Source organism: Anabrus simplex, chromosome 13, assembly GCF_040414725.1.
Source record: "Anabrus simplex isolate iqAnaSimp1 chromosome 13, ASM4041472v1, whole genome shotgun sequence".
Lineage (NCBI taxonomy): Eukaryota > Metazoa > Arthropoda > Insecta > Orthoptera > Tettigoniidae > Anabrus > Anabrus simplex.
This window is the reverse complement of record NC_090277.1, coordinates 100,631,448-100,658,752: the sequence shown is the minus strand read 5'-3', so window position 1 is coordinate 100,658,752 and position 27,305 is coordinate 100,631,448. Positions and strand designations below refer to the sequence as shown.

Sequence of the window (27,305 nt, the reverse complement as noted above, 5' to 3'; positions counted from 1 at the left end):
AGGAATATTGAATCTTGAGAAAAGTTTGTCTTTATACAATATGTACAGGTTTACAATCTTTATATACACTCCTATCTTGAAAAGATAGTCTTTGTGAATTGACACGTTGATAGTCGAGAACTATCTGGCACACTAACATAAATGTCTTTGAGAGTCTTTGTTTGTTGAAGTGCCTGAATTCCTAAAAAGCAAGTTCAATTGATTGAAGAAATTCCACCTAGCGAAACTAAGGGAGCTTGCATAACCTAGGGAATGAAAATGGCTTGTAAAAGAATTACGGAACATAGGCAGTGGAAACAGGTAAGGGAGCGGTGACCAGAGGTGAAACCTCGTACTGCCAGAAATTCAGTCCACCTGGTCGAAGCACATTTTCAAGAGGAGTAGCCTCCGTGCTCGACGTAGGGTGTATTCTGGAGCTGGACACCGGGGCAAGTGGGCAAGTGAGCAGGCAGGGAGCTCCTATTTATAGTACACTCGATGGTCAGGCACGCGCACTGAGGGCTGCGCGTCGAAGCTAGCAGAATGATACACAGGCGCGCGTGCAGCTGGCTGGCGGAGCGAGAAGGGAGCGCCGGACATACAACACCCTCCCCTCCTAAATACGCCGGTACGGCGTGAAACGGCGGCGGCGCTGGCGGCGACTGCAATGCTGGGACGGAGCTGCTGATTTGTCTGTTGTATTGTCCGGAGCTGGAACTGGGCGGAGTGGCGCTGTCTCGTCCTGAAAGGAACCCATTGTTAGTAAATGATCTAAAGCTCGTTCAGCAATAGATTTATCTGGTTTATCAATAGCATCAATAGCTGGACAGGGGCGGTAGCGCAGACGTATCTGATCTTGATGGCGGCAGATACGTTTCTCCGTAGTCTGTATCTCGTATAGACGATGACCCAAAGATCTGCAGATGACTCCAGGTATCCAGAGTGGGTTGGATTTGAATGTCCTGGTGTAGACCTTGTCGTTGAGGGAGAACTTCGTTGGTGAGGTCTTATGCTGGGCCGGAAGAGGCTGTAACAGAGAAAGTAAAGTTCTGTGAGGTCGTCCATGGAGCTTCTGTGCAGGAGTGATATTATCAGCGCCGGGTAGAGTTCTGTAGTTGTTTAAGAGTTGGAGCAAGGCTTGGTCTTTAGTTAAGCCTGAAGAGACAGCTTTCTTCATACTTCTTTTAAATGTTTGTACGAAGCGTTCAGCTTCACCATTAGATTGAGGGTGGAAAGGTGGTGCTAGGATATGACGAATGCCATTATGTGTACAAAAGTTCTGAAAAGCAGTAGCTGTAAATTGAGGTCCGTTGTCTGAAATGAGTACTTGCGGTAAACCTTCTGTAGTAAAGATTTTCTGGAGAGCACGAATGGTAGCTTCGGTTGTAGTAGTCGAATGCATATCCACGACATATGGAAAGTTTGACAGTGAATCGATGACTATTAACCACATGGAATTGAGGAAAGGACCTGCGAAATCGATGTGAACTCGTTCCCATGGAGTAGTAGCAGGAGGCCATGAAGCAAGATCAGAAGACGGGGCGTTCTGATTCGTTTGACATTGCTCACAATGACGTATTAGCTTTTCGATGGCGGCATCAATACCGGGCCAGTAGCAGTGTTGACGGGCGAGTTGCTTTGTTCTGGAGATACCCCAATGGCTTTGGTGTAATAATTCGAGAACTTGTTTCTGTAGGCTAAGTGGGATAACCACTCGGAAGATGGTGCCTGCTTCTAGTAATACAACTCCGGCACGAGTCGTGAGACGATGCTGCATACGATGATAAGGTGCCAGGGGGGCAGGAAGTGTGCTATGAAGAGGCCAACCGTTGCGGATGTAAGTACGTACAGTAGCAAGTGTACTGTCCTTATCCGTAGCTTTAGCTATGCAGGTAGCATCAATAGGAAAACTGGATACAGTATCTTCAAGTTCTATGTCCAACTGAAGACATTCAGATTCTTGAGAATCGAAGGCAGTATCAGGACCAACGGGTAAGCGGGAGAGGGCATCAGCATTACAATGCTGGGATGTGGCTCGATATACAATCTGATAGGAATAATCAGAAAGGAACATGGACCATCTTTGAAGCTTTCTGAGGGAATTCTCTGGGATCTTATTACCAGGATGGAATAAGTGTACGAGAGGCTTATGATCGTTAAATAACTGGAGGTTCAACCTATTCAATACTCAAAAGAAAGAAACGTAGCAATCACATTTCTATTTAAATGGGACCGGTTTCGACCTTAGTCTAGGTCATCATCAGCCATAAAAAACATGTAAAATGCTTAAGAATGTTGGAGGTCAGTTTTTCACTGTTAGGCACAAAGACATGACATCACATTCTGTTTTGCACAAAGTCACAACATTAACAAACAACTTGCGAAGATCAAAAAGGCTTGAATTCGCAGACGAACAGATCTGTAGATGAAAGCCGCCAGCTCCCGGTGACTACGTGGCACACTCAAGGTCACGCGCTGCGGCCAAACACCAAAGCAGAGTGGAGAACGTTTCGAAGGTCCAGAACCTGTCACGGCTGCGGGAAGCCAAGTACGTATATAAAAATGTACGATGCCAATTAGTATAACCGAACGAGCACCCGTACTCCAGCTAAGATCTTGGTAAACAGTTGATTTGAAAAAACAATTGTAGAGAGAAAAAAATGTAGTAAAAAGCGCAATATCGGAAAACAAATGAAAACTTATATGCACAGTGCGCTATTTAAAAAAAAAAAAAAAAAAAACTACCCCTCCTTCATTTCCCTATCTTATCTTTCCTCATTACCATCTAACTTCAATTTCTTTTATTCTTTCTCTTATTTCACTATCACTCTTCCTCGTTTAATTTATTCTCCTCTTTCAAAAATTTTTGTCTTGCGCCAACTTCGACTACTTCAATCATAACCTAATTTTTTTTTTTTTTTTTTTTTTTTTTTTTTTAAATAGCGCACTGTGCATATAAGTTTTCATTTGTTTTCCGATATTGCGCTTTTTACTACATTTTTTTCTCTCTACAATTGTTTTTTCAAATCAACTGTTTACCAAGATCTTAGCTGGAGTACGGGTGCTCGTTCGGTTATACTAATTGGCATCGTACATTTTTATATACGTACTTGGCTTCCCGCAGCCGTGACAGGTTCTGGACCTTCGAAACGTTCTCCACTCTGCTTTGGTGTTTGGCCGCAGCGCGTGACCTTGAGTGTGCCACGTAGTCACCGGGAGCTGGCGGCTTTCATCTACAGATCTGTTCGTCTGCGAATTCAAGCCTTTTTGATCTTCGCAAGTTGTTTGTTAATGTTGTGACTTTGTGCAAAACAGAATGTGATGTCATGTCTTTGTGCCTAACAGTGAAAAACTGACCTCCAACATTCTTAAACATTTTACATGTTTTTTATGGCTGATGATGACCTAGACTAAGGTCGAAACCGGTCCCATTTAAATAGAAATGTGATTGCTACGTTTCTTTCTTTTGAGTATTGAATAGGTTGAACCTCCAGTTATTTAATTTTTAACATCAATAATTTCAATACGGAACAATGAAATTTTTATCTTTAAAGGCTTATGATCGGTAATGATCAGGAAATGGTTGCCATAGAGATATTCATTGAAACGGCGAATACCAAAGATGATGGCTAAAGCTTCTTTCTCTATCTGTGAGTATCGACGTTGATGGTCATTAAGTGTTTTCGAAGCGAAGGCGATGGGGCGTTCTTGTCCATGACGATCCTTCTGGGAGAGAACGGCACCGACACCGTAGTCTGAAGCGTCAGTAGCTAGCGTGATGATCTTGTCGGGCTGAAAATGAGTGAGTTGTATAGCTTGAATTAAGGCGTTGTTGATTGTTTTCCATGCCTGTTGGCATTGCGGAGTCCACTGAAACTTAACACCTTTTTTACGTAGAGCGTTTAATGGAGCTGCCACTGTAGCGAAACGTGGAATGAACTTATTATAATAGTTCGCTTTGCCTATGAAGGACTGAAGCTGCTTGAGGTTCTGAGGTGCTGGCATGTTTACTATCGCTGAGACATTCTGTGTACTAGGACGAATTCCATTCTTATCAAGTATATGTCCGAGGTAGTGAACTTGAGGCTGAAAGAAGGTACATTTAGCGAGATTTGCTCGTAGGCCATTGTCTTGCAATTTCTGGAGAAGAAGGCGGAGATTGGTTAGATGTTCCTGATGATCTTTTCCAGTAACAATAATATCATCCAGGTAGTTAGCACAACCGGGAATGGAGGCGGTTAGTTGAGCCAAATAGCGCTGAAAAATAGCCGCTGAGGATGAAACACCGAATGGGAGCCGCTGGAGCTGGAGCAGTCCGAGAGGAGTGTTGAGTGTGAGAAATTTCTTAGATTCTTCGTCTAAAAGTAGCTGGAGATATGCTTCTTTAAGATCAACTCGAGAGAAGAATTGTCCACCAGAGAGACGACGGAATAAGTCTTCAGGACGTGGAATAGGAAAGATATCTGTGTCGAGTTGTGCGTTGACTGTAGATCGAAAATCGCCACAAAGTCGAACATTACCATCAGGTTTCTTGATTACCACGAGTGGAGTAGCCCATTGACTAGAAGTAACTGGTACAACAATTCCAGTTTGTATCCATCTTTCTAATTCTTTCGTGACCTGATCTTGAAGTGCTAGGGGTACTGGACGAGCTTTGAGGAAGCGAGGCTTAGCTCCGGATTTCAGCTGTATGTGAGCTGTATAGTCTTTTGCTGTTCCGAGCTGAGAGTCGAAGACTTCAGGAAACTGCGCTAGGAGAGCGGTAACGTCAGAAGTAGGATGCAATGTAGATACGACGTTAATGTTGTCATGTATCTGGAAACCAAATAAATTAAATAGATCCATGCCCATAATGTTTGATGCAGTGTAGTTGTTAACTACGAGAAGAGGAATGGCCTTCTGAATTCCTTTATAACTAGCCTGAAGCTTGATTTGACCTTTGATGTCAATTTTCTTCTTGTTAAATGTCACAAGCTGGATGTCAGCTGGAGAGCATGAAGGTGAACCTAAGTCGTGGTAGGTAGTCAGGTTAATAATAGAGACAGGTGATCCAGTGTCTAATTGAAAATCGACAGATCGATCAGAGAATGAGAGAGGAATGATGATTTTGTGAGAATCCTTTGTGGGAAGAATAAGATTGATCTGATCAACTTCCATGTCTTGGCGGGGCTGTATATGCTTCCGGAGTTTCGAGGTGCTTTTAGAATTGGGCTTCCGTGTAGCATTACGAGAGGGAACCTGGCGAGAATGCTTGGTGGAGAGCGCCTTATCCGTACGGTTCACTGTAGCAGAGGACTTGCGGGCCTGAGGCGAGACTTGTGCAACTTCGTGTGGAGAAGCTATGGCTGCAGCAGTCTTGGTAGTAAGCTCATAAACCGTAGCAATACGCTGGACGTCTTCTAAAGAAGGGTTACTCTGCTTGACAGCGTCAAAACGTATTTTGTCTTCAGGAGTATGTAAAATGATCATGTCCCGAATGAGAGAATCAGTGTAGGATGAACCACAACCGTCCTTGGAGCAGATGAACTGGCAGGGTTTAGCTAGACCACGCAATTCAGTTATCCATTCAGTATGTGTCTGATGGGGTTGCTTTCTGCTCTGAAAAAATTTATAGCGAGCAGCCACTATGTGAGGAGCTTTGGCATAGTGTTCCGTGAGACGGGCCACGAGCTGCGTGAAGGGTACCTCAGATACGTGTTCTTCCGGACTTAATTTACGTAGTAATTCACACGTAGCATTGCCAACCGAACTAAGAAATAGTGCGCGGCGGCGTTGATCATCTGTGACAGAATAGCAGATGAAATGCTGTTGTAAACGGGCTAAATAAACTGACCATTCTTCCTTAGCCGGATCAAAAGCAGAGAACGGAGGAATAGCTGATGGCTGTGTAGAGACAGAAATAGCTTGAATAGCCTGAATTAATGCTGCCTGTTGTTGTTGCATAAACTGTTGTTGTTGCTGCTGTAAGGCTTGGAAGACCGTAGCGAGTTGTTCCGCAGTAGCCATTGCGAGATGCGTGCAAGAAAGAGTAAGGTAAGCTGTGTGTCAGAACTGGTTGGAGTGTCGTTGTTGTTTAGCACGTCGCCGTAGAGTTGACAACTGGGCCTGTTGAAGTGTAGTGTCGTGTTTACCTCGTTGCTATAGAGTTGTGTTGTAACCAAGGTTGAAATTTACAAAACACAACTTTTATTGCTTCACTTTATGGTATTTACACAAATAACTGAAATTTATTTTGAAGCAAAAAGGAATATTGAATCTTGAGAAAAGTTTGTCTTTATACAATATGTACAGGTTTACAATCTTTATATACACTCCTATCTTGAAAAGATAGTCTTTGTGAATTGACACGTTGATAGTCGAGAACTATCTGGCACACTAACATAAATGTCTTTGAGAGTCTTTGTTTGTTGAAGTGCCTGAATTCCTAAAAAGCAAGTTCAATTGATTGAAGAAATTCCACCTAGCGAAACTAAGGGAGCTTGCATAACCTAGGGAATGAAAATGGCTTGTAAAAGAATTACGGAACATAGGCAGTGGAAACAGGTAAGGGAGCGGTGACCAGAGGTGAAACCTCGTACTGCCAGAAATTCAGTCCACCTGGTCGAAGCACATTTTCAAGAGGAGTAGCCTCCGTGCTCGACGTAGGGTGTATTCTGGAGCTGGACACCGGGGCAAGTGGGCAAGTGAGCAGGCAGGGAGCTCCTATTTATAGTACACTCGATGGTCAGGCACGCGCACTGAGGGCTGCGCGTCGAAGCTAGCAGAATGATACACAGGCGCGCGTGCAGCTGGCTGGCGGAGCGAGAAGGGAGCGCCGGACATACAACAGAAACGTCTGAGGAAAATCTGCCTTGATTCCTGGTTGCCTCCAGAGTCGATGGACAGAGCTTCCTTCCAAGAAAATCAGTTTCTAATTAGTAATGCTGTGGAGGATATTGTTGGTGGAGAGGTTGATGAGATGCGGAAGCTGTGAGACGGCTCCGTACTTAATCAAGACCACTATGGTTGTACAGAGTAAGAGGTTGCTGGAAGCTACAATGTTCGGACCAGTACCTGTTAAGGTGGAAAAGCACAAGTCCCTGAACTCCATTAAAGGGGTCATGTTTCATAGGGACTTAGTCAGAGCCTCTGATGATCTCATCCGAATCCTTGCACGTCAGGGAATTTCCGACATCAAGAGGATCAAGAGGGGTGTCGAAGCCAATCTTCACGACACAGGTGCTTTCATACTCACTTCTGACAAACAAACACTGCCCGAACGAATTAAAGTTTCAATGTATATGTTGAGAGTTCAACATTACATTTCAGCACCTACGCGCTGTTACAACTGCCAACGGTTTGGTCACACATCGCCGCGCTGCCAAGGCTCAGTAACATGTGGGGAATATGGAAAATGGGCACATACCGGTGTAGAATGCACACCACCACCCGTGTATCTAAACTGCACAGGTGAGCAAATCCCTTGATCTAAGAATTGTCCTATATTCAATGAAGAAAAGAAGATCCAGGAGATTAAGACACTGAATAAACTATATATATATTTATTGAACGAATCAACGACTTCCCGCAATTACGGGTTGCCACAATGGACAAAGTAAAGCATATCAGGATAGAGAAAGTTTTTATCATATAGAAATATAGTGATAATAAGGATTTCTTAGATTATGGAGGTCCGAACAGGTGAGATTTCAGGATTTGTACTGATCCACGTATGGTGGTGGTAACTATTCTTTCAATGCTGTTGATGGGCAGGTCGAACTTTTTCCAGAATTCTACGAACAAGGCAGGTATTGTGCCACGAGCACCAATCATTAGGCCGATAATCTCTACTTCATTCAGCTGGTATTTATTTTTGTAGAACGGAATGGTGGGCGCGTAGATGTTCTGTTTTTCAAGATGAACTTCAGTAGACTGGCCGACATGGTGCTCGAATCGGATAGTCGGATCGATAATGAAGCCTTTCGTGTCGTTATCTTTAAAGGCAATTATGTCAATTCGTCTTGTGCTCCCTGTCGTAGACAAACCGTGGACTTCTTCATATACACGGAAGTTTTTGCTACGGAGTTCTTCTGCAATCAGTGATCTTATCTTGTGGTGACGTGAGCTTCTCAGTACTTCGCCGTAGGGGCAAGAACCCAGGACGTGAGCCAGTGTTTCTTTCTCTCTGGCGCATCTGCGACAGAGGTTTCTGTCCTGAGTTCTGCCCGGGATAGTTCGTACTGCAGAAACATTCGATGTCATCTTGATTGCCTCTCGCCATTCGCTACAAGAAAGTCCCTGGTGATGCCTAATCCAATTATTGGCCGGTGTGTACTCTTTATACAACTCTACACCGATCCCCTTCTGAGGCAAAGAGCACCAAGTTGCCATTTCACGACTTCTTAGTTCTTGGCGGATTTTTCTTGGATTTGGAAGGTCACTGCCTTTATTGGAGAATCGGTTAATATCTGTGATGTTGAGGGCCTGTAGACAATGCGTCGTTTCGGATGTCAGATCATGCATCTTTAAAACGTAGCTATTGCTGGCTCGGCGAAGAGCGTTGCATGCGCTTATTTGTTGCAGGTGTACTTCCCAGGTTGCTTTGAAAAGTCCGAGGCCTTTGAATCTTAAATCAGAATACAGAGAACTATCGGGTGTATCCGTGGGTAATTGCAAAATTTCCTTTAGGGAGCTCTTTACCATGGCCCCTCCGGAATTCTCAGTCTCCTTTGCTGAGAAGGATGCGAAAGTACCAATAACACCAATAAGTTTTGTAGCAACTGCTCCCGAAAAACCATCATCTGGCAAGCAGACAGTTTGTCACAGCACCAATAACCAAGAAAAGGAAGAACATTCCACCAAAAACTATTATAGAAATAGGAGAGTTCACAGTCTATTATAAGTCAAAAGAGAGACGAACCGAACGGGGCAGATACCTGGGTGGGATAATGGTGATGGTTAGGGAGGATTTGCAAGCTAGAATAATTCAGATAGAAACAGATATGGAGGAAATGATGTGGGTCAGAATAAAGATGTATGATGAAAATGAGTCAGACTTATGTATTGGTTTTGTCTACAACCCTCCTGAAACCTCGCCATTTGCGAAAAGAGTTTTCTTTGATGAGTTGGCATTAGAAATCAATAGAGTACAGAATATTTTTGAGGATACAGGCATTCTAATAACGGGGGATTTCAATGCGAGGGTTGCAGACCAGAAGCCGGTATACGACAAGGAGACAGAAGCTGTTTATGTAAAAAAGAGAGTGAGCCAGGATAAGGGTTGTAATAAAAATGGAGAAAAGTTGCTAGAGCTATGTGGTACGATAGAACTATATATATTTTGAATGGATGGTGGCATCGCGACGAATTAGGGAACCTGACATACATAATGGAAACAGGGGGTAGTAGCATAGACTTGGCGTTATGCTCCAGGAATGCGTTGCCTGTGATTAAAAGTATGGAGGTTAAGGAATGGGGTGAGTCGCATCATCTCCCAATTATTGTCAGAATAAAGGTTAGAGAGGGTAAGACACCAACAAGCAATATGATAAAATACAAAGAAACGATAGTCACTAAATATAGGTGGAGAGAGGAGCTAAAAAACGAGTTTATGAATTATTATGATGGAGAAATAGGACAGATAGTGAAAGCTGGAATAGATTCAATGATCGAAATATAACCAAACGAGTACAGCAGTTAAAATAATTGAAAATTCTGTAAAGATGGCAGGGGAGAAGATGAGGATAAAGGAGGGGCAGAATATAATAGGAAAAGGCTGGTACAATGACGAATGCAGGCATAAAAAGTATGAAGTGATGAAAGCATTGAAGGAGTTTCGGAAGCATGGATGAGAAAACCATAGGATGGGATTCTGTAACTTGAGAAGAGAATGTAGGGAATTACTGTATGCAACTAAGTCTGAATGGCAGGAGCAGAGAGTTGTCGAATTAAATAGCAATGCAAAACAGAATGATAGTAGAAAAGTATGGAGTACAATTAATAGGATTTGTGGAATACGGAAGCTGCCGCGGCAGACGGTAATAAGTCAGGCTATCTGGGTGGAGCACTATAAGAAACTATTAGAGGCTGAAGATAGGTGGAGACCGAGATTAAACGATACCGGTATATCGGTAGGGCTAGGGTGTACTGTGCCGGCATTAGACAAGGAAATATCGAAAGAAGAAATAAGGGAGGTACTAGGGAAAGCCAGGAAAGGCAAATCAGGAGCGATTTCGGGTATCACTAACGAATTTTAGAAGCAGCTGGCGCAGAATAAGGATATCGTAGAAAGTATGGCGAAACGTATTTAACAAAATATTTGAAGGAGGTGAGTTCCCAAAATCTTGGCAAGAGGGAGTGATCTGCCCAATCTATAAGAAGAAGGGAGATAAAAATAACCCTAACAACTACAGGGGTATAACGTTGCTAGATACATTAAGTAAAATATATACAGGTGTGTTAGCAAAAAGGATAATGAAGTGGGCAGAGGGGGAATCGATTCTGGAGAGGCTGCAAGCAGGTTTTAGAGAAAGGATGAGGACAACAGATAATATTTTTGTAGTGAAAACAATAATAGATAAGTATGTAAAAAAGAAAGGAGGAAAAGTATACATTACTACTATTGATTTGGAGAAAGCATTTGATTCTGTGAGCAGAGGGGCAGTCATGGCCAAGATGAGAGGGATAGGGGTGTCCCAGAAGATGATAACAGCAGTTGAAAATATATATTCAGAAGTAAGGTGCGCAATAAAAACTAAGGAGGGCGTAGTATTTGGAGAAATATTCTCTAATGTAGGATTAAAACAGGGTTGTAAATTGTCACCAGTACTGTTTCTACTCTTTATAAATGATATCTTTCAATCGAAAGGCTTCGAGGCAGGGGTTTACCCAAGTCTTGAGAACCGAGATATTCCGGGCCTCATTTTTGCTGACGACATCCTTCTGCTCACTTTGACACCCAATAGTATGCAAGGTAGTATAAATGTGGTGGTAAATTACTGTCAACATACCTGACAACTTTCCCGATTTAGGCGGGAGACTCCCGATTTTCGACAGATTTTCCCGCCTCCCGATTATTCTGTTATTTCTCCCGATTTTAGCTTATTTTTTGGTGAACTTCATTTGTTTTCAAATCCCGCCATTTCAGCGTTTTTTACGCCAGTCCTTCGTTCATTGGCCGCTTTCAAACGAAATATCGACGTTTATTCATGCGAGAAATGTGCGCGAATGTGCGATGTTTATTGAAACCTATATATCGCGACGCGTATATCGATTGTCAATCTCTCGTTCTCGCGTGGAATGTTCGCGTTCGTTCACATCAATCTAGTCATTCCATTCTCTTTGGTCGATTCTAGACTAGTCGCTAGATATTGAGTTTTCTTAGTAATTTAGTGACAGATTTTCAATGATAACGGCTGGTGACTTTTCTAGAGATTTTTTTATGAGCCATTTGGGGATAATTCTGACTAATTTTAATTTATCTCTCTCTGTTTGAAATAGTAGCTTAGGGGAAGGTGCCAAAAATTTAATTTTTAATTACTTACCTTACTGGTCATATTGAAAAGTACTACATAACAAAAGTTATAAAGAATACAATTTCCGATTATTTGTGTCTTATTCAGTTTTACAGTACCAACTATAATAATATTGGTGGTGATGCTGGTTAAATTGTGAAGATGATTATAAAAATGAGAAAAAAAGTCATGAAGGAGCAATCGCTTAAATAACACAAGAGGTTGTCATGAAAGAAAGGACTCACTTGACATTAGATGATCTAATATCACAGATTCGGAAGAAAACTAAATGTGAAGGCCTCCAATATAGAAAGCTCATGAAATCTATCAACAATAACATTACATTGACCATTGTTTGTTGTGATGTGGTTTGTGTATTCTGCTGCCATGTATCTCTGATAGATGGGATTACTGCTGCGTATCGAGTATAACAGCCTGCCTGAATATTGGCGGGAAGTAGCTGGGGAGTGGGCAGTTAGATCTCTCTTCTTTAGCCTGCCATTCCTCTAGTTCATAAATTTTCTGATACTACTGGTACGTAACACACTGGATCATCGTAGTATTCCAGCTATTCGATCCCTACTTCGAGGCAGTGATTGGAATGAACAGTGTGCACACTTAAACGGAATAATTACACAGGAGTATTCGTGGCTGTATGCAGCCTGGTCATTCTAGCTCTGAAACTTTGAACTGTTAGATCAACACTGTAGTACTTTCCGCTAAATGTGTGTGTGCTGTTTTCATTTTATTGAATATTTCATATGACAGCATTGTTTTAATCGCGATATTCATACTGGCATCATTGTAATGACCTATGTTGACTTCAGTCAGGAAAACTATAAGGACAGTCTTTCTGAGAATTCCGTAGTGAAGCACGGGTAGATCAGCTAGTTATTTGATCCAAATAGCATTGCGCTTCGCATAATCACGCAGGCGCTTGATGCAATACTATATTAACCTTTGCTAAGTAATGGCATCTAAGAACATGACTAACACATGTGGAGCATGAGTTCATACTATTTTCAGTAGGCTTATCAGAGACCGATCATCTCACTCACGTACTTCCTGTGAGCTAATACAGATGTGTAATTTTTAGCCTTGTAGTCTCGTATAGCAACAGTCGGGCTTTGAGACAATAAGTGTTATAAATATACCGTAGTACTGTATTTCGCAAAACATGTAGAATAAGCAGTTTTGACCAGTTGTATCTCCTGATTTCTCCTGATTTTTCCTGATTTTCATATCAAAATCTCCTGATTTTTGGTTTTGTAAAGTTGGCAGGTATGCAGAATAGAACTTAAAAATCAATGTACAGAAAACCAAGGTAATGGTGTGCAAAAAAGGACATAAATTATCAAAGAATGAAAAATGGTGGATGGGCGAGACGAGGTTAGAAGTTGTCAATAAAGTAGAATACTTGGGTATGATTTTAAGTGGAAACGGAAAGTGGTCAGAGCAAATAAAAAGATCAAAGCTAAAAGGCATGAGTGCACTGTCAGCCATTAGCATACTGGAGAAGAAGATGCCCAACACAGACTACAGAATGCATAAAAATGTTTTTAATGCAGTAGTTAAATCTAGAGTGTTGTACGGAGTGGAAATTTGGGGAGTTGAAGAAAAGGTTGACTCACTTGATACAATTACGAGTAGATTTGGGAAAATAATTATGGGTCTACCCAGCTGTACAGCTAATTGTGGAGTGAGAATGATGTTCAAAGATATAAGTCTGCGAGTGGACATTATTAAAAGGATAATAAAGTATTGGTTGAGAATGAAGTTGCGAGAAGGGGGCGAAATTTTACAGATAGCATATCAACACCAAATGAAACATCAGAACCAAGGATACTGGGTGGATGGGGTACGGAATATTTTAGAAACGATTGGAATGGGATGTTACTGGGAAAAAGAATGTATAGAGAAGTGGAAAATATGTAAAAAAAAAAAAAAAAAAAATTAAAAAAAAAATAGTTCTAAGAATTAAGGATATTGAAAAACAAGACATTGATGCACAATGTAGAAGTAAGAAGTCATTAGAAGAATTTTGTAATATATATGGGAGAATGAGAATAAATGTAGAGTTTATAACAAAAAGGAGAATGAGGGGTATAATATGGTGGTTAATGGGGATACATAAAAATAAAGCATATAGAAGGAACAGGGATGAAAGTAAATGTTTAATATGCTCTGAAGAGATGGGATGGGCACACCTTATAAAAGATTGCCATATGACAAAGGAAATACGAGAAAAATTCATAGACGATGAGGATGTAAAGAAAATTCAGAACGAAAATCAGTTGTATACAATTGTATAGAATTGCAAAATTATTTAACATTATTAGGGGAAGGTGGAGCAGGAAATTGAAGGAAGGAAAGGATGTTATACATGTCAGCCAGGAACCGAATTGTGCCTAAGGTAACCTAGACAATATAACTCCGTTGAAGTCTAGAGCCATTAGCTATATAGGCTTAAGGGATAGCATGGAACTACCTTGTTACAGTAGTTCTACTAGTTTCATGTATTGTCGAGTAATAATTTCCATTTTCTCTCTTTTCTTAACACCCTGCAAAGGCAATATTATCTTTGAAAATCCAAAAAGATATCACTATAAATAGATGTTTTGGTTTTTTTCTGCCATAATGCTATATATGAATGGAACTCCAACATTCAGTTTATAGTATTCTTTCTCTGTTCAATTTCTATGCACCTGCTTTGTATGAATATTCATCGCATGTACCAATTATTAACACTATTCACAATAGTTATTTAAGTTACTCCTTCTAATTTTGTATACTGCGTGTATCACAAATTATGAAATTATGAAACGATTACAATAAATAATACCCTCTCCCTAATCTATGATTTTCGAGATTAAGGGAGACGGGTATCTTGAATCTTGAAAAGGAAGAACAAATCTCAACAAAGGCATTGGTAAACAAGTTATTGCCAAAAATGTCTGGAAAGGGGCACTTCTCAGGCACCTTCGGCTGGAAAGTCCTCTAGTTTAAGTGCGGGAGGAATGACTTCCCCAAATGTGGCTGGAAAACCTTTTTCCAGCCTTCCTACCAAAGCACAGGTCGAGGAGGAGGAGAAAGGGAAGCCACAGCGCTCCCCTAAGAAGTTGGAGAAAAGGTCTTCTCCAACCCCATCGGTGATCACAGCATCCCCGAAGAAGACCGGCAAACAATCTGCCGGTTGTCATTCAAAGAATAAGGAAATGGCGGGTAAGAATGAGAGGCCCCGACGGTCTCTATATGATCCCTTTCTGGGGAACTCGGTTCTCCCAGGAAGAAGGCCCACCGTTCAAAGTCAGAGAACTCACCATTTACGGCGGGCTCCGTCTCCAAGTCACCCCATGCTGAGGACACAACGGAGCCTGAAGCCATTGTTATTGTAGATGGTAAAGATGACATAACGGACACCGACAAAGACGGCGGAAATTGGCAGGTAGCTGACCGAAAGAAGGGCAAGCAATTGTACTAATTTCCTAATGCTACCTATACACACAATGGCACTATTGCAGTGGAACTGCAGTAGTTATCACTGTTGCTTAGCTGAGTTACGTCAGTTGATATCCGTCTATGCGGCCTCCATAGTCTGCCTACAGGAATCTCGTTTGAGACACCTTCAGCACTTTGTGCTCAGCTAGATGCAGTTGCCAGTAATGAAAACGGTGTGCAACGTGTACATTCCACCGGACTACGATCTTGAAATGCATTCACTACAAGATTTAATCGCTCCGTTGCCTATTGGGAGACGTGAACGCCCGTAACACACTATGGGGTTCCCCGTCTTCCTGTGCTAGAGGGAGGTTGCTCGAGCGACTGATCAATCTGTTTGATCTTTGCGTGCTTAATACACGGGAACCGACACTTTCAGCAGCGCACATGGCACATTCCCACACCTAGATGTCACTTTGTGCAGCCGTGCGCTAGTTCCCCTGCTACGGTGGCAAGTACACGACGACCTCTGTGATAGTGACCACTTCCCGATAATTCTATCTATCTTGAATCATAGACAGTCTGAAGTACCCAAGCGCTGGTTACTTCGGCGGGCAATTTGGCCAGAATTTTCTAAATGCGCAGTGATGACCAATGATATGCTGGAGTCTGTTGACGACCACATTTCTTCAGTTACTACTGGAAATCTGGCTGTTGCAGAGGAAACAATTCCTTCCTTGTCCGGTCTTCATCGCTGGAAACAGATCCCATGGTGGACGGACGAAATTGCAACAGCCATACATGATCGTCGACGAGCTTTTAAGCATTATCGTCAGAATCCTACGATGGCCAGTCATATTACATTTAAGCGTCTGCGCACGAAGGCCCGTTTCTTGATTTGGGAAAGTAAGAAGGCTACGTGGGAAAAGTATGTGTCTTCTGTGACGGCACATACTCCGTCATCACAAGTGTGGACAAAACTCTCCCGTATTGTCGGAGTACAGAATGTGCCCTTAGTCCCCAGTATGTCCATTAATGGAGATATTATTACGATTCCTTCAGTCATTGCAGGCCACATCATGTCACATTTTGCAGATACGACCAGCTCTGGAAGATACGACCCTGCATTTCTACCAATTAAGCGCGAAGTAGAGGCACACCATCTCTCCTTCGTCTCTAGTGGTTCACATCCCTACAGCGTGCCTTTCACGGAGTGGGAGTTGTGGAGTGCACTCATGCTATGCACAGACACGGCTCCTGGACCGAACAAAATCCACAATCAAATGCTGAAACATTTGAGTGACAGATGTCTCTAGGGTATCCTCACCCTATTCAACAGAACATGGAGTGAGGGTGTGTTTCCATCTCAGTGGCGCGTGGGAATTGTGATACCAATTCCCAAGCCAGGTAAAGTTCCAAAACTTGTGGATGGTTATAGGCCAATATGCCTTACGAATGGCCTCTGTAAGCTATTTGAAAGGATGGTTAACTGGCGTCTTGTGTGGGCCATTGAAAAGGTGGGTCTCTTGTCAGACTGGAGAGCGCCATTCAGGAGGCCTTTCTCCAGAAGGAACACCTAGTCGCCATGTTTTTTGACCTGGAGAAAGTTTACAATACTACCTGGCGATGGGATTCTCTCCACACTACACCAGTGGGGATTTCGGGGAAATTTGCCAACGTTTATTGAGAACTTTATGTCCCTCCCGCTCTTTCGAGTCCGAGTAGGGAATGCATTTTCTCAATATTACGTTCAGGAAAATGGAGTATCTCAGGGATCGGTACTGAGTGTCACGCTGTTCGCAATCACCATCAACGGCATAGTTGCCGCTGCTGGGCCCGCAGTCGTTCCATCGCGGTATGTAGACGATTTAGCTCTATATTACAGCTCTGGAAGGGTGTTGTATGCTGAGAGACAGCTACAGCAAGCTATTAACCAAGTCGACAGATGGGCCCTGCAACATGGTTTTCGATTTTCAGCGGCGAAAACCTCAGTTGTACACTTCTGTCGACGTTGGCTTGTGCATCCCGAACCAGAGCTCTGCTTGCGAAACAGTGTCTTACCAGCAGTAGACACCTGCAGATTCCTGGGTCTCCATCTTGATAAGAGACTAATGTGGCAGCCCCGCATCCGTCAGTTGGAGGTTGCCTGCATGAAGAGACTTAACATGCTTAAGTTTCTCAGCGGCACTTCATTGGGGGGGGGGCTAACCGTGTAGTGCTGCTGCGTGTTTACATGGCAGCGGTCCTCTCTCGAATTGACTATGGAAGTGCGGCTTATAGCTCAGCATCAAAATCTACACTGAGCCTTTTAGTCAGTATTCACCATAATGAAGTTAGGCTGGCAATGGGAGCCTTCTGTACTAGTCCCATTCCCAGCCTACTCGCTGAAGCGGGAGTTCCCCCTTTACGGATAAGGAGGTAGCAGTTACTCCTCTGGTTATTGTTAGGAGAGGGTGCTTTCATAATACTTCCTCTTAACCCATTGCCATGCAGTTATTTTCCTTGAAAAATGTACCTTGGAATGCAATTATTTTTCGTACATTTTGTGTTATGGATGCTAAAATGGTTACAACAGCATACTGCATCAATCTAACAACATATTGTGTTAGAGTTTAACTTACCACAATTAACTGAAGTCTTTTAAGGTATGGCACGCCTGAAACATCCATCCAGGTGGAGGGCAACGTTGCATTTGTTGCACTCGAAGGAAGATTCCTTCCGGATTCCACGCTCAAAACGGACTTTACATCTCCTTGATGGTGCTATTTTACTTGCTGTAGGAGCAATCTTTTCAGGAAAATGACCCCAGTGCCTTCCCTGTAGTCTCATTGGTGTACTACCTTGAGATGGATGTCCTGTAGTGGCGTTATCAGGAAGGGTGACATCTTCCAGAATTTGCTCTGCCATGTTGACTCGGAATGATAAACTCATTCTCTTTTTTCTCGTGCTCAGCATTTCATGAATGTAGCTAGAATTCAGCAATGTCAATCCAGCAAGTAGAAGTACAATTTCTTGTGCCCTTTTTACATATCTGCACATAAGAGGGTAAGATGCTATTCGCTGGTCAAACGAATCCACACCAACCTTTCCTGAATTGTAGTCCACTACAATGTTTGGCTTTAGTTCCTTTTTACCTTGGCCATACTTCTTTTCAACCTCTACGAAGTGTGGTGTAGCATGTACTGTTGACATGTGCACAGTCTTCTTGTTGATCCATTTTATAGCTAAGATACTATTGGACGAGGCGAATGTGAGTTTGCCTTACTTCAAACTTGTGGACTTGAAGGTGGATAGGATGAACTTTCTGTTTGGTCGCATTGTCCAATTCCATTAGTGTCCCTTTCCAACAGTAGCCTGAATAATGTAGGAGAACTATACCAATTGTCCATGTATATTGTTCTCGAAACACCAAGTAATTCTTCACAGAGTTCAAGCACTCTTTTCACTTGTTAGCAGTTGGATTCCATCCGCTGCTCTACCCAATAGTGGTTTTCTCTTCCTGTTGTTAGCAGTTGGATTCCATCCCCTGCCCCACCAATAGTGGTTTTCTCTTCCTGTTGTTAGCAGCTGGATTCCGTCCCTTGCCCCACCCACATCCTGGTTTTCTCTTCCTGTATAAATCATAAAGTTTCAATAATATGCACTCTTAGGATCACATGCTTTGTACATTTTCAGTCCAAATCGTGCTCTTTTTGAAGGATTCTATTGGACATAACCTAATCTACCTCGGATCTTTGTGAGGCTTTCATCACTTTACAAAGGTAAAATTAAGTGTATCCTCCTAATTCAATACATCATATAATTCCATCATTAGATGGAGTAATCAAATTCATACATGTTTTGGCTTGTTTGAGCCATTTTCACTATTTAAAAAAAACGGAGGGGTTGAACTAATTTACATAATACAAGCTAAAAAATGTGCCAAAAAACATAATGAGGGAACAAATGAAAAAACAAACGAGAGACATGACGGAAATAAAAACAACCCAGTATACAATTACATCGTGTGGAGCAAAAACCAACTCACTGCGTTAAAATTCAGTGAAAACAGGGGTTAATACAAAACATAATTGAATCTAAAAACTGTGTTACCTGAGAAGAAAAGAAATGAAAACAAATGATAACAGATGGAAACGAGCAATAAGTGCACGTAGCGAGGTTGCGGACCTCTTAGTTTACAAAATTTGGTTTTATAACCGTTCAAAACAGGATGAAATCACTGTGTCGAAAACTCAGGTCGAAAGTCTATCTTTGTAGAAACATCATCAGTAACTACTTTTTCACCAGGAGTGTAAACTTCCTGAAGTCTGTCCAAGAGAAGTTCAATTACTGGTCTTAGTTTTCTCAATTTATCCCTTTATTTTTTATGAATCTGTGGCAAGGTGTAGATATCTTGATATTGCTGCAAATCTTCTGTAGGGCATTGTTTCTCCAAATAGAGGGGACTCCACAACCCTTCTTTTAGAACAATAACTTTGCTTTGTTGATTTCTTTGACTGTGACATCAATATACAAAGAGCAAAGTGTGCTTTTAGCTCATCTGCAGTGACTAGAAACCATTGAGCTTCGTCATACGACGTCTTTTTCATTCGGTCGTTTTCAATAGAATCAATGATTTTTATTTGCATAGGCATTTGTTTACTTGCAAATTCCATCCCAAAAAGTGTCAAAAGGAGCTGACTCAAAACGTCATATTCTGTAGCATTATCACTCAGACACCTCCTGACTATAGTATTTAGCTTCCCAACAACTGCACATGCATTGCCTTTCGGAACATTACTGGCCAAATTCCAGTTCCAGTTGTTCGATGTGTTGAGGTTACGTACGTAGTTATTTTCATCCTTACTTTCACGAGCGGAGTCACAGTTCCCAGACGCACTGCCATTGCTAAAACTACTGTCAGATAATTCTGAGTTATCTTCATCACCATCAAGAAGAAATCGCAGAATTCTTTCCTCTTCTTCCTCGTGATGTTTACACATCTTGCTCCATAGCATTCATTTCATGAACAAGATGACCAACTTTAGACGCAAGATATACTTTGACAAAATGGCCTTCGGATAATAACATTGGCATATAAACACGCTAGCACTATCTAGGAACGTAATTCTAAAGTACAGCATCACAATTGTAAGAAATCGATAGGCAGACGTATTTCCCACTTGAGTACACAGTGACAGTTGTACTCGTCATTGCATGTTATTGTATGCGGAACTCTCGACAGCTGTACCCGTGATTGTAGCGGAATGGGTTTAAAACATTAATCATTACCTCCACCGCTTGTCTGCATGGTGTTGCTGTCTATAGGATATTTGTTAAAGCTTTTGTGTCAATCCTGCCTACGGACAGAACAATAGCACATAACATTTCAAGTTTTTATTGCACTTGTAAGGTATCATATGACTCGCCCTTATGGATAGATCATATTTTGTCATGTTATGCAATGCTGTTCACAGGGACAAGAGTCTAAAGATGAAGAAGCATTGCCCCAAGTGTGCATTAAGGAAGAGGTGGTGGTGAAAGAAGAGGTGCAAGATCCATTAGAATACTTGGAACAATTTAGTGAAGAGCAAGCATCATGGTCTGAGAATAATCTTTCTTCAAGGGAAGATTTAATGGTGAGAAATTATTATTATTATTATTATTATTATTATTATTATTATTATTATTATTATTATTATTATTATTATTATCCTCTTCTAGCTGTTTAAACCCATGTTACCTGTTTTTTGTTGTTGGTTTTTTTTCCTTTGCTTTGTGTCGCACCGACACAGATATGTCTTATGGCAACGATGGGATAGGAAAGGCTTAGGAATGGGAAGGAAGCGGCTGTGGCCTTAATTAAGGTACAGCCCCAGCATTTGCCTGGTGTGAAAATGGGAAACCACGGAAAACCATCTTCAGGGCTGCCGACAGTGGGGTTCAAACGCACTATCTCCCAATTACTGGATACTGGCCGCACTTAAGCGACTGCAGCTATCGAGCTCTGTACCTGTTCTTTTGAGACCATGTCTGTTCATTTTACCTGAAGACCTTGCAAATCTTTTACTCGAGATATTAAAACCAAAGGTATTTTCTTTCTTTAAAATTCCTAGTTGATTGTAAGTATTTTTGAAATCTCTAGGTGAATTTGGTCTTTTGAAGTCGTACATATTATTACAAATAAAACAGTCTGTTTTATCGCTAAAATTTATTCAGGATGACCCCACATATACACACAATTCTATGCAACCATGAATGACCACACTCATTGTTTCCTATTTACACAGCAGGTTTTGCGGCTCGTTGGTATTATCTGACACGGTTGTAATCCTTATTCACAAGCCTGCTCGCATGCCCTGCTCCGTCACACACACAGCGGCATGCAGGGGTTTGAACACAGGGCTGCTGACCCCCCACAGCACCCAATGATTGTTCCATGATTCAACTCCAGAAAAAGTCCAGAAATTCACACAAACACAGTTTGCTACGTAGCACTGACTACAAAACAGCAGCAGCTCAACAGTGCTAACCAACAATATCCATTAACACTGTTTTAATTACACTCACAACTGCTGTCTTCACAGTAGTACACACACGGCAACCAGCATATCTGCCATCAAGTTCCAACCGCTCTGTCCACATCTGTACACGTACAGCACTCCAGTCAGTACTCCAAGGCAGTACACGCTCCGTACTCTGCTCGGATTCTCTGACACCAATAGGAAATAGGTGGCAGCCAACATTAGTGTTGCCCCAGCCCGACTATTGAACTTCAACGCTGGCTGATGGAACACCCAACCCACACTCGACCCTCAGCAACTACATCTTCCCCTCGTTCACGGCAGCCTATTTTTTATATCTCGATGATGGGTTACTAGAATATTGAGAGCTCAGCTAGATAGGGAATGTTTCTGTTTCATGTTACAGAATGTGGTGGGTAAAACTAGGCAAAGAGTGCAATACAAGGAGAGGCTAGCCATGCCCTCAGGCTGGGAGTTCCCAGTTAACTCGCTAGCCCTTTCCAGGAAGTACCAAAGGTGGCTATAACATTGTTGGCACGTAACTATACTTTGGGTGTGGAGAGACAGGTATTGGGTCCATGTTGTCACAAGTTCTGCAGTCTTTGTCTTGCACCTTGAAGGAGAAATCAATAGCTAAAAGTGAATTAAGTTGTTCTGGTACCATTTTATTCCCTCTCTCATTTGTTTTTGTTTTAATACTGCTTTAAGTTGCACCGACACAGATGGGTCTTATGGCAACAATGGAATAGGAAACGGCTAGACGTGGGAAGGAAGCGGGCATGGCCTCAAAGTACAGCCTCAGCATTTGCCTAGTGTAAAAATGGAAAACCACCTTAAGGGCTGCCAACAGTGGAGTACTTTTAGTTTTGATGTCTCTCAGCACAAAAAGGAATCATTCTGTTTCTGCATTTGAATGAGGAACAGCATGAACTGGATTTGCAAGTGAGGAGTACAAATGAACTAAGCTGACGGCTGTTACAAATTTGGAACATCTTATGTCATTTATTAAATCGCATTAATATTCATTGTTATGAATGTAATTTTAAAGTATATTTTTACGTAAATCAAGCATCGTTGGCAAAATATGAATGCAGTTTGTTAACCCACTTAGCTCATTTGATGGGACATTTATGCGGGCATTGGCCAAGCCTTCAACTCAAATGATGGGACACTCACGCTCCACACCAATTCATTTGTACTAGCTTATATTTTTATCACCTCTGCAAGGGTTTTTCTTTTACAAACTTCTATAAATAAAACATTAATGTGGCCTGTTAACAGCTCTCCTTCTAAGAACTTTCTCTGTAATTTATTGCCCATTTTAGCCACTGAAAGCACAAGCATTTCGTCAGGTTAGGTTTTCCGGCAAAACTAATGCAAAATTATAAGAAATACTAAAAAATAACTGGAAAAAAAAGCTTAGTAGCTGAATGACATACAGTATGTTTCTTATCACAAGACACTATCAGATCACTTTTATTGTAAATACAGTGAAACTCTGTTAAGAAGTTTTTCAAGGGACTGCAAAAAAAAAACTTCTTAAGCAGGAAACTTCTTAAAAGGGGTAATGCCCAAAAACTTATTCTGTACTTTGAAATACATGTGAAACACACAGCCAACAGATTCCTCGTTTGTGAACAATACCGAAATAGGCCGATATATAAGAGCTGCTTACAGAAAGCCACAATATAAAAATTTGATTATCATGACAATATTTTTAGAGATAAAGTAAAATAATTGAACATACCATATTATAAATATATTTGATAAGAGAAGGGAACATATTAAGTTATATAAAAACGTTGCAAGGTTTGATTATTTTAGCAGGCAGAACCATGTCCTTCCACACTTCCCTTCCCTGCGAACTTACACTCTCTGCTTCGCAACAAATTGTTTTGTAAGCGAAAACCAAAAACCCCATGGCACTACAGCCCTTGAAGGGCCTTGGCCTACCAAGCGACCGCTGCTCAGCCCGAAGGCCTGCAGATTACGAGGTGCCGTGTGGTCAGCACGACAAATCCTCTCGGCCGTTATTCTTGGCTTTCTAGACCGGGGCCGATATCTCACCGTCAGATAGTTTCTCAATTCTAATCACGTAGGCTGAGTGGACCTCGAACCAGGTCCAGGTTAAAATCCCAGTCCTGGCCGGGAATCGAACCCGGGGCCTCCGTGTAAGAGGCAGGCACGCTACCCCTACACCACGGGGCCGGCTTTGTAAACGATGCCGGCTCGATTTTTAAAGCGTTCCAGCCACCCGCTCGACGCGGTAAAAGGTACCCTTAATTTGCATGAGGCTTTCTCCTGCACAATAGTCCCACTGAAAGGGCTGTTTAAACCATATTAGCAGAACTTGTTCTATTTCATCGTACTTTTCAGATTTAACTTCCTTACAATTTGCTGAAGTATTCCCTGCAGAAGCAGAGATCTCTTCTTTCTTCGCTATAATATCGTTCAAAGTAGACGGCGGCATCCCCAGCTCCTTTGCCAAAGCAACACGAGAAAGTGTAGATGACGCCACTTTCCTTATAATCTCCACTTTGTCTTTTATTGTTAGTGCCTTTCGCTTGATCTCTTTCCTCTGAGTTGCGCTCATTTTCACTTTTTAAAAAAAGCTTGTACGTTGATATTACAAGTAACTTCACCTACTCCTATTCATACTAATTATGACGCTACACTATGCTTGGCAATCCGTAGCTTAGGCTTACAAGAAGCAAAGACAAGACGTGTACTAGTTTGTTAGCATGTGCTTTCTATCTTCCTCACACCCCTGACACCTGCTTCAAGGATAACGGCAGCAAATGGGAAATCTAGCAACTTACTCTTAAGAGATTCTTAGAACCCTGGCCTAAATCGCCCCTGCATTCCTACTGGTTGTCACGGCAACGGGCGTAGTTTCTGGCTGTTTCACAAGTACCGCATGGCCAAGCCAGTATTGAGTTTATTTTCCCGCTTCAATCCTCTTCATGCTATAGGTAATGAAGAAAAGAAACACAGGTTCGAAGTTGGTAGAAATTAGTGCATGGAAATGTATCCGGGGTATTACGTGGGAGAGATAAAGGTGCAGTAGCAACGCTAGCACATCTAAACTTAACCCTGGAATGGTATGATGCTTAAAACTTACATCATTGGTATGATGTCATATTTTTTACGATCTTGAGAAAAAACACTTATTTTGGTAAAATGGAAATGAAAAATCAAACCTTATGTAACATATTTTAATTTTACACACTTTTAAAAGATGAAAATACATTGAATATAAAAGAAAATTTTATTGAGGAACAATGTCAAGCATTGTCTAGTCGTCGACGTCACCTAGCAGTTAAGTCCGTCTGAAAAGTTGAAAAAAAATTGAAATTAGTATATTTAATTTTAAAAAATAAATTGTATGTTTAAACAGAGGGCTAAATGATCTAAAAGTTTTGGTAATAGCTCAAAATAAATCTTACTTGCAATGATATGATGTCTTGATGATGCTGCAGTTGATTCAGGCGCTGCAGATTTTGCAGATATCACAGCGGTGCTCCGCGCAGACCGCAGTGTCGCACTTGCTGCAGTAGTTGGCTGTCATTCTTCGCTTTTCAGCTGGGCACAATTTACAAGTTGTTCTCTTCTTATCCATCCTAGGAAGAGCTGGATCTGCTGCTTCTTTTCGGCCAAGAACACTGAAGACCATACTTCTTAGCTTCCTCGGAAGATTTCTGATACCAATATAAATGGTCCGTTATTGGACATTATAAATTTTCCAGCTAACTCATTCCTGGTTGCCAGCGTTTCGCCCTTGTGTGCCAGGCTGGGCTCATCAGTTGGTACCTAGCACACCTACCAAGACGCATGGCTAGTGCATACCGTGGAGGCCACTGCGTAGGCCAATTGTAGCCACCGGCAGTGCCAATGCACTATGAGACACTCTGTCTCACTACTAAAAATTGATGCCTGCTTGGCCATCAGATAATACAGATGTTGATTCCCATAGGGAATCTGTAATATTTGTTCCGAATGAGTAAATTTATAATACCAATATAAATGGTCCGTTATTGGACATTATAAATTTTCCAGCTAACTCATTCCTGGTTGCCAGCGTTTCGCCCTTGTGTGCCAGGCTGGGCTCATCAGTTGGTACCTAGCACACCTACCAAGACGCATGGCTAGTGCATACCGTGGAGGCCACTGCGTAGGCCAATTGTAGCCACCGGCAGTGCCAATGCACTATGAGACACTCTGTCTCACTACTAAAAATTGATGCCTGCTTGGCCATCAGATAATACAGATGTTGATTCCCATAGGGAATCTGTAATATTTGTTCCGAATGAGTAAATTTATAATACCAATATAAATGGTCCGTTATTGGACATTATAAATTTTCCAGCTAACTCATTCCTGGTTGCCAGCGTTTCGCCCTTGTGTGCCAGGCTGGGCTCATCAGTTGGTACCTAGCACACCTACCAAGACGCATGGCTAGTGCATACCGTGGAGGCCACTGCGTAGGCCAATTGTAGCCACCGGCAGTGCCAATGCACTATGAGACACTCTGTCTCACTACTAAAAATTGATGCCTGCTTGGCCATCAGATAATACAGATGTTGATTTATATTGGTATTATAAATTTACTCATTCGGAACAAATATTACAGATTCCCTATGGGAATCAACATCTGTATTATCTGATGGCCAAGCAGGCATCAATTTTTAGTAGTGAGACAGAGTGTCTCATAGTGCATAGGCACTGCCGGTGGCTACAATTGGCCTACGCAGTGGCCTCCACGGTATGCACTAGCCATGCGTCTTGGTAGGTGTGCTAGGTACCAACTGATGAGCCCAACCTGGCACACAAGGGCGAAACGCTGGCAACCAGGAATGAGTTAGCTGGAAAATTTATAATGTCCAATAACGGACCATTTATATTGGTATTATAAATTTACTCATTCGGAACAAATATTACAGATTCCCTATGGGAATCAACATCTGTATTATCTGATGGCCAAGCAGGCATCAATTTTTAGTAGTGAGACAGAGTGTCTCATAGTGCATTGGCACTGCCGGTGGCTACAATTGGCCTACGCAGTGGCCTCCACGGTATGCACTAGCCATGCGTCTTGGTAGGTGTGCTAGGTACCAACTGATGAGCCCAGCCTGGCACACAAGGGCGAAACGCTGGCAACCAGGAATGAGTTAGCTGGAAAATTTATAATGTCCAATAACGGACCATTTATATTGGTATTATAAATTTACTCATTCGGAACAAATATTACAGATTCCCTATGGGAATCAACATCTGTATTATCTGATGGCCAAGCAGGCATCAATTTTTAGTAGTGAGACAGAGTGTCTCATAGTGCATTGGCACTGCCGGTGGCTACAATTGGCCTACGCAGTGGCCTCCACGGTATGCACTAGCCATGCGTCTTGGTAGGTGTGCTAGGTACCAACTGATGAGCCCAGCCTGGCACACAAGGGCGAAACGCTGGCAACCAGGAATGAGTTAGCTGGAAAATTTATAATGTCCAATAACGGACCATTTATATTGGTATTATAAATTTACTCATTCGGAACAAATATTACAGATTCCCTATGGGAATCAACATCTGTATTATCTGATGGCCAAGCAGGCATCAATTTTTAGTAGTGAGACAGAGTGTCTCATAGTGCATTGGCACTGCCGGTGGCTACAATTGGCCTACGCAGTGGCCTCCACGGTATGCACTAGCCATGCGTCTTGGTAGGTGTGCTAGGTACCAACTGATGAGCCCAGCCTGGCACACAAGGGCGAAACGCTGGCAACCAGGAATGAGTTAGCTGGAAAATTTATAATGTCCAATAACGGACCATTTATATTGGTATTATAAATTTACTCATTCGGAACAAATATTACAGATTCCCTATGGGAATCAACATCT

At 42.0% G+C, this 27,305-nt stretch overlaps 1 protein-coding gene across 7 annotated transcripts in view; it reads left to right on the top strand.

Annotated features, from left to right (window-relative positions):
* Positions 1–27,305, top strand: part of LOC136884672 (THAP domain-containing protein 1 B) — a 163,505-nt gene that overhangs the window by 115,350 nt on the left and 20,850 nt on the right. For all 7 annotated transcript variants that reach the window (XM_068230121.1, XM_067156934.2, XM_067156933.2 and 4 more), the window contains one exon: positions 20,366–20,527. In XM_068230121.1, the coding sequence (XP_068086222.1) occupies positions 20,366–20,527 (162 nt within the window). The remainder of the gene's footprint in view (positions 1–20,365; positions 20,528–27,305) is intronic.